The sequence below is a fragment of the Hippocampus zosterae genome, chromosome 6, assembly GCF_025434085.1.
Source record: "Hippocampus zosterae strain Florida chromosome 6, ASM2543408v3, whole genome shotgun sequence".
Classification (NCBI taxonomy): domain Eukaryota; kingdom Metazoa; phylum Chordata; class Actinopteri; order Syngnathiformes; family Syngnathidae; genus Hippocampus; species Hippocampus zosterae.
In genome coordinates, this window is record NC_067456.1 from 3,302,743 (window position 1) to 3,318,105 (window position 15,363).

The 15,363-nt window shown below is 45.9% G+C and overlaps 1 protein-coding gene and 1 long non-coding RNA gene across 2 annotated transcripts in view; both read left to right on the top strand.

Annotated features, from left to right (window-relative positions):
• Window positions 1–15,363, top strand: part of LOC127602590 (uncharacterized) — a 116,732-nt gene that overhangs the window by 46,145 nt on the left and 55,224 nt on the right. The gene's annotated exons all lie outside the window — the stretch shown is intronic.
• The window catches only part of rtn4r (reticulon 4 receptor), a 47,043-nt gene continuing 36,911 nt past the window's right edge, over window positions 5,232–15,363 (top strand). The window contains exon 1 of the mRNA XM_052068800.1: window positions 5,232–5,744. Within this exon, the coding sequence (XP_051924760.1) occupies window positions 5,723–5,744 (22 nt within the window). The 5' untranslated portion in view covers window positions 5,232–5,722. The remainder of the gene's footprint in view (window positions 5,745–15,363) is intronic.

Here is a 15,363-nt window from a genome sequence, read left to right on the forward strand (position 1 = left end):
ACCAAACGCGTACGTCCAGTGTCGACGTAAACCCTTCTGGCTGGCCCTGTTACGCAGACTCGTGATCTGATTGGCTATCGCAAGCTGACTGTGACCTGCTCTGTTTCATCTGAAGGCCCCGAGCAAGTTTAGTTTACCTGGCAACACAAGCTATCTGAAATATGATTGGTTAAAAACTCTACGATAATAAATAAGTTATTTATCGAGTGTCTTTCAATGTTATTTAAAATAACATTGAAAGGCACTCGACTAAGTGAAAATAATATGACGTAAATAACACAGAGAATAATTTTGTTGACATATTTATGAAAATTAAATAACTACTTAAATTATGTTATTCTAAGAAAAGTACATGTATTAAATTTACTTTTCTGCGAATGTTTAGGCCAGCAGAGAAGGCCTTGCTGGCCCTGATGGAATGCCACTGCCTATTCTTTGTGACCAAACGAAACGAATGCAGTCGTAGAATATTCATACACACATTTCAAGGGCATACATACAACACAAACAAATATCTTGACGCCTTTAGTTCACTTGCTAGTTGTAGCAACTAGTTCACTGCGCGCAGAGCTCACGGCGGTAGACCATAGTAACCTGAGAGCAGCCCTGTAACGGTGATGCAACGCTCAACTTCCCCAAAGTTCGTTTGGCAATGTGACAGCTTTTGCCACGTCGAGTCCTGCTTGCGTCACTTTAAATTGTTGTTGGCAATAGTCAACTCTTGAATTTGACAGTACTTTTGCTGAGAAAGAGAAGCGAACGAGCGTGCTCAATCAGGCCCAAAAAAATTGCATGACAGCAACGTCATGCTTGACAAGACGGTACGGCTATCTGAGTCCCCGTGCGGCCTTCGTGACCTCAGCGCCGCATCAATTAAGAACCATTTCGACATGTAACCCGGAGAGCGGTTTGAACATGCTCCTTTTGAATAATCATTCACCGTCATTAAAACTGACCTACCGGACTGGAGAGCCGAAGGCGACAACAGCAACGGCCGCACGAACAACGGACGTCATTTTAGGCCCTTTTTGATCTATCAGTGTGCAGGTTGAAATAAGTCGTGGAGCTTCAGTCCGGGGAGTCGAGGCCCTTTGAGATCTAGAAAGAAGAAAGAAGAAAAAAACCTTTATTAGTCTCACAATGGAGAAATTCCCAATTCACAGCAGCGAAGTTATGAAAGTAAGAAGTAGAACAACAAAATTAAGGAGCTGCTGGAAAGGCAGCCACTCTCGCGGCGCCATTTTGAAGTCAAAATAACAGAAATAACACAAGACAACACATAGGACACAGACAGTCGTTCAATCTTCACCAATTTTCTGCATACACTTTGTTGTCTGAAGCAGTTCTAGATGAAAGAGGAGAGGATCAAAGTGTCCTTTCTCCAGTGGATCAGAGACGTCATGCTGAAAATGTGCACACGTCTGCTACAAGCTAAGTTTTGAAAGCAAACACAAAGCTGTAGCATCCATTGACGAAAAGAGATTAGTTCACTTCTCCTGTCCCACGTAATCCGCTTCAAACTCCAAGCCGCGACTCCCAGCTCCAAATCCGCATCGGCACTCCGCGTCAACGCTCCTTTCTTCTCATCGTCGGCTCCTCAAGACCTCCATCCATCCAGCTTGACTCATTCCATTGCTGTTATGAATTAAATATATTCAATCTCCGTCGTCCGTTGGCACGTCAATGAAGCCACCTCCGTCCGTTGATAGTCGCCCCCTGTGCCGCGCTTCTAACCTCCAAACTCCCGTGTCAGTTTACCAATGCCATTTTCACTTGCTTGTGCAAATAAGTGTCAAGGGTATCATGTGTGAGTGGGCATGTTGCTCCTTCCCGGTGCATTGAGCAATTGTACAAAGTGAGTTGGGGTGTAATTAAAAAAAACTAAAACTAAAACATTTGAAATTTCATTCATTCATTTTCCGTACCGCTTGATCCTCACTAGGGTCGCGGGGGGTGCTGGAGCCTATCCCAGCTGTCTCCGGGCAGTAGGCGGGGGACACCCTGAATCGGTTGCCAGCCAATCACAGGGCACACAGAGACGAACAACCATCCGCGCTCACACTCACACCTAGGGACAATTTCGAGTGTTCAATCAGCCTGCCACGCATGTTTTTGGAATGTGGGAGGAAACCGGAGTACCCGGAGAAAACCCACGCAGGCCCCGGGGAGAACATGCAAACTCCACACAGGGAGGCCGGAGCTGGAATCGAACCCGGTACCTCTGCACTGTGAAGCCGACGTGCTAACCACTGGACTACCGGGCCGCCCATTTGAAATTTAAAATTGGTTTTGGTTGAAAAGATGTGAATGCAACAAATTGAACTGAATGGTCTCACTGGATTTTAAAGTGCAGTCCTTAGGGAAAAAAAAACTATTTATCTATTTATCCATCTATATACAGTATATTTATAGATATAATATATATATATACACGGCGTCACATAATAGGTACCGTCACACAACACTGCAAAAGCTGACAGCACTTCCTCAGCTCTCGGGACGACCTCACTCCCAGCAGGGTCACGTATGCCAGCGACTTGGGGCCACGCCTCCGCGGGCCATCTGGCGCAGCTCGGCGCCCCGCTGCGAGCCAGTTGAGCCATGCCGAGTGGCATATTTCCGACGTTGGCGTTTAGCGTACACTTGGGGGATTATCTCGCGGCGCGTGCTTCCACATCGGCGGAATCCCGCCTGGCTGCCGCTTTCCATTCACGACAATCGGATCTGCTGTGCCAGATTGCATGATTTGACATACAAGATGCATGAAGCTGCCATGGAATGAGGGATACACGCCAACTAGCTAGAACAACATGATCATTCATGATTTATATCCATGTGCAATATCAAAATTATTGTAGTGGACTATCTTTAAAAAAAATAACAATAGAGATCAGGCGATACATTATATGAATGGGAGATGGGCGACGGTGACTCCAGACCATACTTTATTCGGAATGAAATGTTGACTATAAAACAATATGTTTTTTTTCCCACTTGATTGTATTTATCTTCTACTACTCAAAATGGCTGTTTTAGCAAATGTGACAGTTGCACACTCACCATTTCACTGATATAGTTTTGTAAACATTGAATTTTCAGCCCGGTAGTCCAGTGGTTAGCACGTCGGCTTCACAGTGCAGAGGTACCGGGTTCGATTCCAGCTCCGGCCTCCCTGTGTGGAGTTTGCATGTTCTGCCCGGGCCTGCGTGGGTTTTCTCCGGGTGCTCCGGTTTCCTCCCATATTCCAAAAATATGCATGGCAGGCTGATTGAACACTCTAAATTGTCCCTAGGTGTGAGTGTGAGTGCGAATGGTTGTTCGTCTATGTGTGCCCTGCGATTGGCTGGCGACTGATCCAGGGTGTCCCCCGCCAACAGCCCGAAGACGGCTGGGATAGGCTCCAGCACCCCCCGCGACCCTAGTGAGGATCAAGCGGCTCGGAAGATGAATGAATGAATGAATGAATGAATGAATTTTCACTTGAGTCAAATTGTACTCAAGTAAAGCATTACTTGAGTACAATTTTTGGCTTCTCCAATCAAAATTGAGACTCATTATCTTAACATTGGATGTTATGAAATTGTGCTTTTACTCAGTACTTGAGTATTTTTTTATTAAATAGTTACTCAGGTAACTCTTTGGAAGACGACTTTTTTCCTTTAGTGGAGTCATTTTACAATTAAATAACCATAATTTCACACGAGTGCAATTTTAGGTTACGCTACCCATCTCAGATCAAAATTGAACGCCATTCTCTTTGCATTGGACATGGTTAAATTATGCGCTTACTCAATACTTGAGTATTTTTTTCATACTGAGTACTGACTCAAGTAAGTATTTGGAACTGTCATTTTTTCATTTACCTGAGTCATATTACTCTTAAGTAACGGCACTCTTACTCGAGTACAATTTTAGGCTATGCTGATAAAAAGTGAGTATAATTATCTTTGTTTTGCGTGATAAACTGTCCTGTTACAGAGCACTTTGAGTATTTTTTCACTGAATACTTTTTCATATACACGGGTCACACTCCTCTTAAATAAGAGTAATAATAATAATGTTAAGTACATTTTCTTGAGTACGCCGCATATCTCCGATGAAAACGTAATGTCATCGTGTTTGTATTGGACGTCAGTACTCCAGTAATTTATTCACTGAATACCGACTCTTATGCAAGTGGACTCTTTCTTTTCTGACGTAACACTACTTTTACTTGAGTAGAATTTTACGGCGACCCAACCCATCTCTCATCAATACACGTGCAGCTTCGTCGCACAGTAACGCTGTCTCAGGTGCTGAAATGTTTTTTTTTCTGTACCAGTAGGGGGGGATGTAGAGCTAAAGATTGGATAGCATCAGACCAGTGCCACCCATGTATGTTTATCTCAATATTCATGAGAGTTGGTGTTAATAAATCAATGGATCCATATGTGTTTTTAATATATTCCATGACGCAATCATCATCTTATTTAAGCGGCGATATCAACTATCTTCCGGCTTTTCAGGCCCATTTGGCACGTTTTGACAACAGCTACACCCCCACTCCCACCCCACCCGCCCTCTCTTTTCTTTTCTCTGTGCCTTCATGCGGAGCATGATCCCTGTGAGGAGGCTCCAGGTCCCAGAGTGCAGGCCTGGCCGGCCGCCCGTCTCCTTTCGCATGCAGGTGCGTGCCTGCGCCTTGTGTCCGATCCGCATTCAATTCGCCTCACGTCCCCCCCACCCCCCCAACCTCCCCTTCCCATGCAAGTCAGCCACCCACCGGCAAGCCAGCGAGCCCCCCCCCCCCCCAAACCCACCCACCCGCTGCACATCAAACATTCATCAGAAAGCATGCAGCACCGCGCAGCAAGACATGTCTGTGTGAATAAGCAATTAAGTGTCACATTCACTCTCAAAATGGACTCTGCGTGAAAAACAACGTCTGCGCTTCCGTGAGGGATTATGACTCCCAAAATAGCTCGAGGGCTCGAGGGAAGAAACCAGGCAGAAAAGGCGGTTAAGAATGCAACTTTTTTTTTTCTTCCTCCTTCTTCTTCTCGTGCAATGAAAAAAAAAATGTTTGAGATGATCGGAAGGACATTTTAGGAGCGTGATACGGACACATAAAACATTTATCTCGGAATTCTCTCCATCTTCCTCTCTCTCTCTCTCTCTCTCTCTCTTTTTTTTCTCTTCCCACCTCCTCCACGCAGCCCCGCCCTTCCTCCTCGCCACCCCCCCCCTCCCCATCCCCACCCCTCACCACCACCGCGCACACTAGCGCGCACCATCCATGCGCATCCACACACTTTCGACTTGGAAACTAAAGGATCGGACAAGAGGATAACGCGCTTTTCAAAAAAACATGGATTCGATCTTGTGTTTGCGCATTTGCCGCTGATTCGACTTTTTTTCTTCCATTTTTGTTGTTGTTGTTGTTGATGTGTGCGTCGGTGTCAATGTGGACCTCGGAGCTGTTTTGACGCCCTATATTTCGGCGTCGACTGGTGTCTCGAGCGCGCCGATCCGACACTGGATGTTTATCCCGGACTCTTTCCGTCAAGTCGCCCGCATGACCGAGCTCGGGTGCGGGCACAGAGCGGGCTGCCCACTCGGGAAGAGCCGCGGCTAAAGTTTTGAGGGGCTGGCCGTTTACCACCTCCGGATTGCCGATCTGTCTGGATTTACGCACCTTGAAGTAACACCATTAACACCCCCCCCCCTCCCTCCGCCTCAAACCATGAAGACCATTATTGCTGATGGTGAGTATCGACACATGGGTCGTGAGTTAAGTTTGCACAGAAATGAGACCTGGTGGATGATTGCGCACTGGGGACATTCGGGTTCATTGTTTAATCATTTCTGATGTATAGGGAGGGGGGGGGGGGGTTAACTCGTGATGTGAATGCGTTTCATTTCCCGACTCGGACGTGTGTGATGGAACAATTTAACCAGGGTGCGCGCACCTGGAAGCTCTCGCCTCCTCCCCCATGATGAAATTTGCAGACAGTCCACTTGGCGGCTCAGTAGCACCACGCACTGCAAGAGCCTCACCGCCCCCCCACCCACCCACCCACACACACACATACACACTTTGATAATTGGATTTTTTCTTTTTGGGTGGGGGGTTGTTTGTTTGCGTGTGTCCTCGTCCCACTGTAGAGTGAACCCAATAGAGTGAAAGGAAATTGACTCTTGCCAGCTTTCATCCGGGTTGGACTTTTGAGCAATTCTAACGAGCACACAGCTTGGCTTGCCCTTCCCCAGGCCAGTCTCACTGGAAATGACCAACAACCTCAGTTTTTGGCAGCCAGACGGAGGGTTGCATGCTGGGAGGGAGGATGCACCTGCCCTCGCGCGGTTGCGTTTTGCTGTTCACACAGAGAGAATGTAACATTCTGTCCAGTGCCAGCATCACAACTCATTTTTTTACTTCCATCGGGTGTTTTTTCAAAAGACATAGTTCGCGTTTGTTTATTTTATTTTATTTATTTTTTAATTTTTGGACATGTTAAGTCCTCTATGCTGGCAGTGAACTCAAATTACTTCACAATTCGTTTGGCAGATGGCGAACAATTATTCCAAAAATAAATAAAGAGAATAAAGAGTGGCTTCAAACTGTTTGTTGCTACTCCCAGTTGAAGTTTGCTGTCAAACTAAACCCACGGCAAAGCCGATTTTATTTCTATATAAATCCCATTTGTTCATACGCCCCCCCTCCCCCCCATAGAAGGAGCAACACAATGTTTACTGAACTGAGAAAAAGGCAAAAAATTTTTCATTCTTTATGATTTCTTCAATGACTTTACTACATGATGTATTTGTAAAGTATAGCCAAATAGAGTAGATATTATATAATATATATATATATATATATATATTGCGGCCCGGTAGTCCAGTGGTTAGCACGTCGGCTTCACAGTGCAGAGGTACCGGGTTCGATTCCAGCTCCGGCCTCCCTGTGTGGAGTTTGCATGTTCTCCCCGGGCCTGCGTGGGTTTTCTCCGGGTGCTCCGGTTTCCTCCCACATTCCAAAAACATGCGTGGCAGGCTGATTGAACACTCCAAATTGTCCCTAGGTGTGAGTGTGAGTGCGAATGGTTGTTCGTCTATGTGTGCCCTGCGATTGGCTGGCAACCGATTCAGGGTGTCCCCCCCCCCCTACTGCCCAAAGACAGCTGGGATAGGCTCCAGCACCCCCCGCGACCCTAGTGAGGATCAAGCGGCTCGGAAGATGAATGAATGAATATATATATATTATATATATATATATATATATATATATATATATATATATATATATATATATATATATATATATATATATATATAATATCTCTATAATAACTATATATATAATAGAGTGCTATTTTTAATGTTTTCTTCGGGGGCGGGTGAGGGGGTGGGGTGGGGCTGGAACAGATGAAAATGCAATTCCCACTCAGCTCAATGTGGAAAGATGATTTCAGTGTGTGAGCAAGAACAGAATGAACTTGCATCTTGCCTATTGTATGCAGCCACGCCGCCCCACCCTGAGTCACACGCACACGCACGCGCACGCACACACACCGACAGGCCTTACGCAACACGCTCCCACTCCTCTTCACGCTGCTCATTACGTGGCTAAAACTGCAGGATTACGGGAAGAAAGCCGCAGATTATGGTAGGTCCATCTTTGCATTTCCCATCCAGATAAAATCAAAGTGGCACTCCTACTTGCGTATTCTCTTTGAGAAGTCCACCCCCGCCCCCAATGTTATACATATGCATTTGCAGACCCTTTTTTTCTGCCACTACCTCCCGCAGACCCCCATTTTTTTTTTCATCGCTTTGCAGGCCAGATGTACAGTAGAATAGAAATGGAGTCCGTCGGGCCACATGATAATGACGTTGTAAGTGTAAGAATAAATATTTCAAAAGCTTCTGGGCGGGAGTTGTGATCTACTGCAGCACTTTACGAGTGTTTTAGTTTTGTATTTGTGTGTCGAACGGTTTATCCCGAGTAACAAAGTACAACGTTGGTGACCGTAGCGCTTCTTGCCCACATGTGCAGGCATTCTAGTACCTTAACGGGTCCTTTTCATTCATTCATCTTCCGAGCCGCTCGATCCTCACTAGGGTCGCGGGGGGTGCTGGAGCCTATCCCAGCTGTCTTCGGGCAGTAGGCGGGGGACACCCTGAATCGGTTGCCAGCCAATCGCAGGGCACACAGAAACAAACAACCATCCACGCTCTCACTCACACCTAGGGACAATTTAGAGTGTTCAATCAGCCTGCCACGCATGTTTTTGGAATGTGGGAGGAAACCGGAGCACCCGGAGAAAACCCACGCAGGCCCGGGAAGAACATGCAAACTCCACACAGGGAGGCCGAAGCTGGAATCGAACCCGGTACCTCTGCACTGTGAAGCCCACGTGCTAACCACTGGACTACCGGACCGCCCCTTAACGGGTCCATTTTTTGAAATATAACTTCTCTCAATGGCATTTGAAATTTATTTGTAACTCAAAATCAAAAGAAAAAAAACAACAACAAGGCAACAGCGCTTAACTTGGAAACTTAAGTTGGGACTTTTTTTTTTTCCTCGAAACAACACAAATATAACCAGTCTGCTTTCATAGAGGACCACCAAAATCCGAGAATATTTATTGTTGAGAGGCTGAATTTTTTAAATGAAACAAGTTAAAAAAAAAAAGGCAATAATTTGCTAATTGATTAGTTGTCAATTAACGAATGCATATCTATATCTATCTATTGAACCCCTACCAAATTAGAATCTGATCAATGCCTGAGTGGCAGTTGCTCATGGCTGTTTTTTTAAACTACCTAGCTAAAAAAATAATAATAATAAAAAAAGAAAAAAAGTGGCCAAATGAGTGGCTAAAACCATAATGGCGGTACGGTACGCTTTCCCTTTCAGCACTTACAAAGCCACGAGAAAGTCAGGCTTATTGTCTCTCTTTAATGAGTTAACCGTTTGTTTGTTGTGGCAGTGCCAAAAAAAAAAGCCCTGCCCTATTTTTAGGAAATAGGCCACAGGATGCAGCATCCGAGGTGGAGAGATAATTGTCGGGGACTTATCACGGCGCAAAGAAAACGAGGACAGGCGCAGATCGAATAACAATGGCTGATTTGCATAGCAGCATTAGGTGGGATCAAACACGGTGCCTTAAACCGGCAATGAAAGGCGACATCTTCCGCAACCCTGAGCGGAAACGTGAAATTGATCCATCGGCGTGTTTGGGTGGGAGTGCGCATAGAGAGCAGAAAAGGGGGTTTGTTTATGCGCTGTGTGCATGCGCGCGTGTGTGTGTGTGTGTGTTCATTCAAAAGCACGTCTGAAGCCAGTCAGGAAATTAGAATGCTTGACTTCTGCTTCGTGTCTTTCTCACACGCCGCAAATGAGCGAGGTACCGTATTTTCCGCACTAAAAGGCGCACCTGGAAGCCTTCCATTTTCTTCAAAGCGCACTTTAAAATGTATGTGTCATTACGGTCATATTTGGATCCCAAAATGGCTCCTTGCTCGTGACATCTGATCGTTATTTCTGTTGGCGTTTCCTTGAATGTAGCACCATCTAGTGGATGAATTGTAGATTGCGTCTTATAATGCGGTGCGCCCGTTATGCATGAAAAAAAAAGACAAAATAGGCCATTTGTTGAAGCTGCGCCTCATAATCCAGGTCACCTTTTAGTGCGGAAAATATGGGATGTTGTATTTTCATTTCACCTCAATGTCATTGAGAAGGAATTTGCTAGGGTCCAATTTAGACAAAGAATCGGCAGAGGGCTAGCAATTCGATTGATATATCGGAGCCAAACGACTGGAATATGTTCTGTTGCTCCGAGTGTAGTTAGTCAATGCCGCCGACTTATTGATCGCACTGCCAAGTGCTGAGATTTCTGGTTTTAATATCCACTCCTTGTCGCACTTAGCCAAGACCTCGGCAGATTTCATGACCACTAGTTGTGCTCTGTGGGTCATTTCAGCGCAGCGTGCCCGAGTGCTTATTCCGTCGTTTCGTTTTTACTTGCTACACCTGTTGCCCAATCTGTTCCTGCAATCACTGAATTTGGCACGCGATTTTTTCCCCCCGATATTAATAAATCCAGCCCTTTATTTTGTTCAGCCCATCACATGGTTTCTTAGCGTATTTATTTTGCAGCCAGCTTAACACTAACTCCGAGGAGGAATTTTAACCCTTTTGAATAACGCTGAAGTACTTTTCTTTGTCCATTAAACTGTCAAATTAATTAGAAACATCTCTTTGTTAACCTGTAAGCATCTTTTTTTTTTTTTGGCAACACCAAACCAGCATTTCTGGAGAAAACTAAATAGATGACTACCAGCCAAAGCATAACCCGAAATCTGCCTGCACGTGGAGTCGGCCACTCATAAAACTCGGTCCACTGAACGCCTCATTTCACACTGTGAAGCAAAATTAAAAAAAAATAATCGGCCCCTCAATGTAGTGAATGTCCTTATCCCACTATAAAATACAAAGCGCCCCACAAAAAAAAACCAAATTAAAAAACAACAAAAAACTGATGCTAGTTACATTGCAACATCATAATGACATGCCGTCATGTGACCTTGTTGATTTCTGCGGTCAGTTGCAGATCCATTCCACGTGTCTGAAAGACATTGTCCTCTTCATGAAAACAAAACAAAAAAAATCGAGGATGAAGATGTCAGTGCCTTGTGCAACAGCGGCTCGGCGCCATTAGCGTCTACGTCTCAGTGATGGACTGCAGCAGGCGGAGGCGGATCTGAGATGTTCGCCGCATCCCGATGAGCGCCGTCCGTCAGGGAATTCTGTTAATTAGCTGCACCCTTTATGTAGTGCACCGGTGCGCTTTACACGTGCGAGCAAGGCCGTCAAAGTCATTTCGATTCCGAGCCGCGTCAGCGTTAGAGTTGCCCTCGGTGGGGCAGTTGCGAGTGTGAAACGATGTACATGTCTCCATATAGCTTCATTCAACCCCCCCCCCCCCCCCCCACTCCTCCCACATTATATTCATTTAGTTGCATTGGCCAACCGGATGAAGTTACTCGTTGGCAGAAAAATAAATGACTGCACTAAGGCAGGCTATAAATAATTGTGATGAGATTGCAATCAGGTGCTTCCAGCTGCTTTTCAAGGTGGCTATATCAGTTGTCTTCTGGTTGTTGTTGAGCTTTAAAAGTGAAGATGTGGCTATTTCATTTAGCTCATTCATTCATTCATTCATCTTCCGAACCCCATGATCCTCACTAGGGTCGCGGGTGGGGGGTGGGGGGGTGCTGGAGCCGATCCCAGCTGTCTCCGGGCAGTAGGCGGGGGACACCCTGAAACGGTTGCCAGCCAATCGCAGGGCACACAGAGATGAACAACCATCCACGCTCACACTCACACCTAGGGACAATTTAGAGTGTTCAATCAGCCTGCCACGCATGTTTTTGGAATGTGGGAGGAAATCGGAGCACCCGGAGAAAACCCACGCAGGCCCAGGGAGAACATGCAAACTCCACACAGGGAGGCCGGAGCTGGAATCGAACCCGGTACCTCTGCACTGTGAAGCCGACGTGCTAACCACTGGACTACCGGGCCGCCCTCTCATTTAGCTCAATTTATCTTTTTTTTCCAAGAATTGTGACTGCAAAAATGATCAATGATTAATCTAAATTTTAAAAATTATTTAAAAAAATAACCATCAACAAAAGAAATACTGTCAGGTTTCCGTTAAAGTTACAGACAGATTTGAGTTTTGGCACAAAAAAAAAAACAAGAAAAAAATAAAAATAAAAATAAATGCAGGACCGACCAAGTACAATGAAAGACACCGGTTACATCGAACCAGGAAAAAGCGAAACAAAGCAAAAAGGCTTGGAAAGGAAATCCACCACATGAGAAATACTAACCAATAATGGTTTATTATAGTATGAATGAGTAAACGCTTTTTTAAATTTTAAACTTTTATTTTGTTCCGGACAAAGCAAAGCAAAGCTTCCAGGGTCGATGAAATGTTTGTCGGAACCAAAGGCCATTTCTATGCTTACTTGACTTGAGGATGGCGCCCTGGCTGATTTAATATGTTGCATCTTCACCACGGATGCCGTCTCATGGAGGATTTCTTCGTCTATTTACAAAAAATCTACAGTGACACTGTATCATAATCCTTTTAAAGGTGCTTACGTATGACGGGTCAAGCCTCTCAGTGTGTCTGAGCTCAGCCTTTCAAAGTGCAAGCATAAAATGTGCAGCGGCGACCGAGTTGAGGTAAGCATTACTGTCTGAGCCGGCGCGCGACACCAAAGCCTGCTCGCCGCCGGAGAAAAGGCATCCATCCTCTCGCATTGCCGTGATGCTACACGGCGACGCTTTTGAAGGTGCGCAAACAAATCGCCCAATTGTCATGTCGCTGTGTCGCATCGCTCCACTTTGTGCCCATTTCTCTGTCATTGTGTTCCGTGGAAGTTGCGAGTCCAGCCGCAAATGCGCTGCGTCGCGCTGCCTGCACGCCGACGACGCTGATTACGGCCCAGCGGAGTAGGCTGACTGATGGCCTGGTAAATTGTTAATCAGACAGAAGCAGAAGCGCTTCTTAAATTAGAAGCGCGTATGGAGTGCGTGTCAAAGTGAGGCCCGAGCAGATTTTAGCAAGCAGCGACGCCACGTTGATTTATAAATGAATGGATTGATGGAGAGAAATTGCTTTGTTTTGTTCTTTTCTGCTCATGGAAATCGCATATTTTCCGTGGCCACTTGTTGCTAGGCAGAATTCAGTCACGTACAACCATTTAATTCGTTTTTCCCTCCGACAACACCCAATAATAATTCATTCATTCATTCATCTTCCGAACCGCTTGATCCTCACTAGGGTCGCGGGGGGTGCTGGAGCCTATCCCAGCTGTCTTCGGGCAGTAGGCGGGGGACACCCTGAATCGGTTGCCAGCCAATCGCAGGTCACACAGAAACGAACAACCATCCACGCTCACACTCACACCGAGGGACAATTTAGAGTGTTCAATCACACTGCCACGCATGTTTTTGGAATGTGGGAGAAAACCGGAGCACCCGGAGAAAACCCACGCAGACCCGGGGAGAACATGCAAACTCCACACAGGGAGGCCGGAGCTGGAATCGAACCCGGTACCTCTGCACTGTGAAGCCAACATGCTAACCACTGGACTACCGGGCCGCCCACCCAATAATAATCATAATTTAAAAAAAAAACCTCGCTGTCATTCTCACTCTTCTGCTTTTGCTTTTCTGGGAAGAGAGCTTCACCGTCCCGTTCACCAGAGAAACCACAACGGCAGATGGGTGATACGCGTTGATGGATGGGCGCACAGTTAGATGGATAAATGATGGACAGACGGAAACACTGACTTGCACAAAGGAAGATAAATAATAGAGAGCCTGATGGTTAGATGGATAGATGATGGGATGATGAATGGCTATTAGATAGACAATAGAAAAATGGACAGAAAGATTCAGCTCACAGAAACACAAGCATTTGGTCAGGGATGGCCAACTCGTGGCCTGGCCACACTCTGAGTGGCTCCTAATTGGAAAAAATATATATAGATTGAAAAGAATTTGGGGCGGCCCGGTAGTCCAGTGGTTAGCACGTCGGCTTCACAGTGCAGAGGTACCGGGTTCGATTCCAGCTCCGGCGTCCCTGTGTGGAGTTTGCATGTTCTCCCCGGGCCTGCGTGGGTTTTCTCCGGGTGCTCCGGTTTCCTCCCACATTCCAAAAATATGCATGGCAGGCTGATTGAATACTCTAAATTGTCCCTAGGTGTGAGTGTGAGCGCGGATGGTTGTTCGTCTCTGTGTGCCCTGCGATTGGCTGGCAACCGATTCAGGGTGTCCCCCGCCTACTGCCCGGAGACGGCTGGGATGGGCTCCAGCACCCCCCGCGACCCTAGTGAGGATCAAGCGGTACGGAAGATGAATGAATGAATGAATGAATGAAAAGAATTTGGCCTGCTCGACTGTTGACTGTGGTATTAAGTTGTAATTCCGCCATTCACCACTAGATGACAGACATGGCATGACTCTGATTTGACTGAATATTCTTTTTCAACAGTTGGAATGACACATAGGACAAACATAGTACCTCAATAATATGATCATGTCATCATCACCCGAGTAGCACTGATGAAAAATTGTGCCCCCCCCCCACTCCGCCCATCCTTGAAGTTGCCCATCTTTGCTTTAGATGCTATTCTTGCCTTCATTGAAAACAACGCTCTTAAGGGCCATTTCTTTGCCTTGTGTACACGAGTGCTGCGCTTTTAATCTGAAGGGCAAACATTGCTCACTTGATTCCAGAGGTTGCATAATTTAGTTGGGGATTTTAGAACGGAATTTGATAGTGTCGAGTGGGTGGGAAGCATTTTGAGAGGAATTCAGAGAACAAACGATTTGAATAGATAACAGAGACCATTCTTGCTCCACGTTGGCAAATTTACCCCTAAATAACAAATTTTATTGAATTCTGGAAGCAATTCTCACTTAAAATTCTAAAACTGAGCGACCTTGTGCGAATATCTGGCGGAGACAAGTAAAAATTCATTTCGTGATGTGAAGCAATGTCACAAAAGCTACAGGAAATTCCATTCCAAATATTCAGTGGCTTTGGCTAATTGGCTTGTGCGGGTTGGATGTGCCTTTTATTTTATTTTTTTTAAAAAGCAGCTTTCTAAATCAAGACATAAAAGACTTTTTTAGCGAGTAAAGAATCCTAAACCTTTTAGGCGATGAGGTTTAATCGACCTTTTATAAATGTTGCCAAGGATGTTATTGAGCATGCTCGGCATTCGGTCCCATCTACGGCAAGGCGACATGACTTGGACACCCATTTTCTTTTCTTCCAGGCCAGTGTGAGATATTTCATCACTTCCGTCTGGTGTGGAATGAGAAACAGACTTGTGTCAGGGCAGGAGATGATCATTTGGAACTGGCTTATATATCCATCCATCCAACCATTCAATCATTTTTTTGATCCGCTTCATCCTCGCAAGGGTCGCGGGGCTTGCTGGAGCCTATCCCAGTTGTCATCGGGCAGTGAGGGAGGGGACACCCTGAACTGGTTGCCAGCCAATCGCGGGGCACACAGAGACGAACAACCATCCACGCTTACGCCCACACCTAGGGCCAATTTTGAGTGTTCCATTAACCTGCCACGCATGTTTTTGGAATGTGGGGGGAAATCGGAGTACCCGGAGAAAACCCACATGCATCACTTTCCGTGATGCATGTGAATCCATGTTGTAAATATTTGTCCAACCATTTTTTTTTTCTTTTGCTTGACATATTCATTCATTCATTCGTCTACCGTACCGCTTGATCCTCACTAGGGTCGCGGGGAATGCTGGAGCCTATCCCAGCCG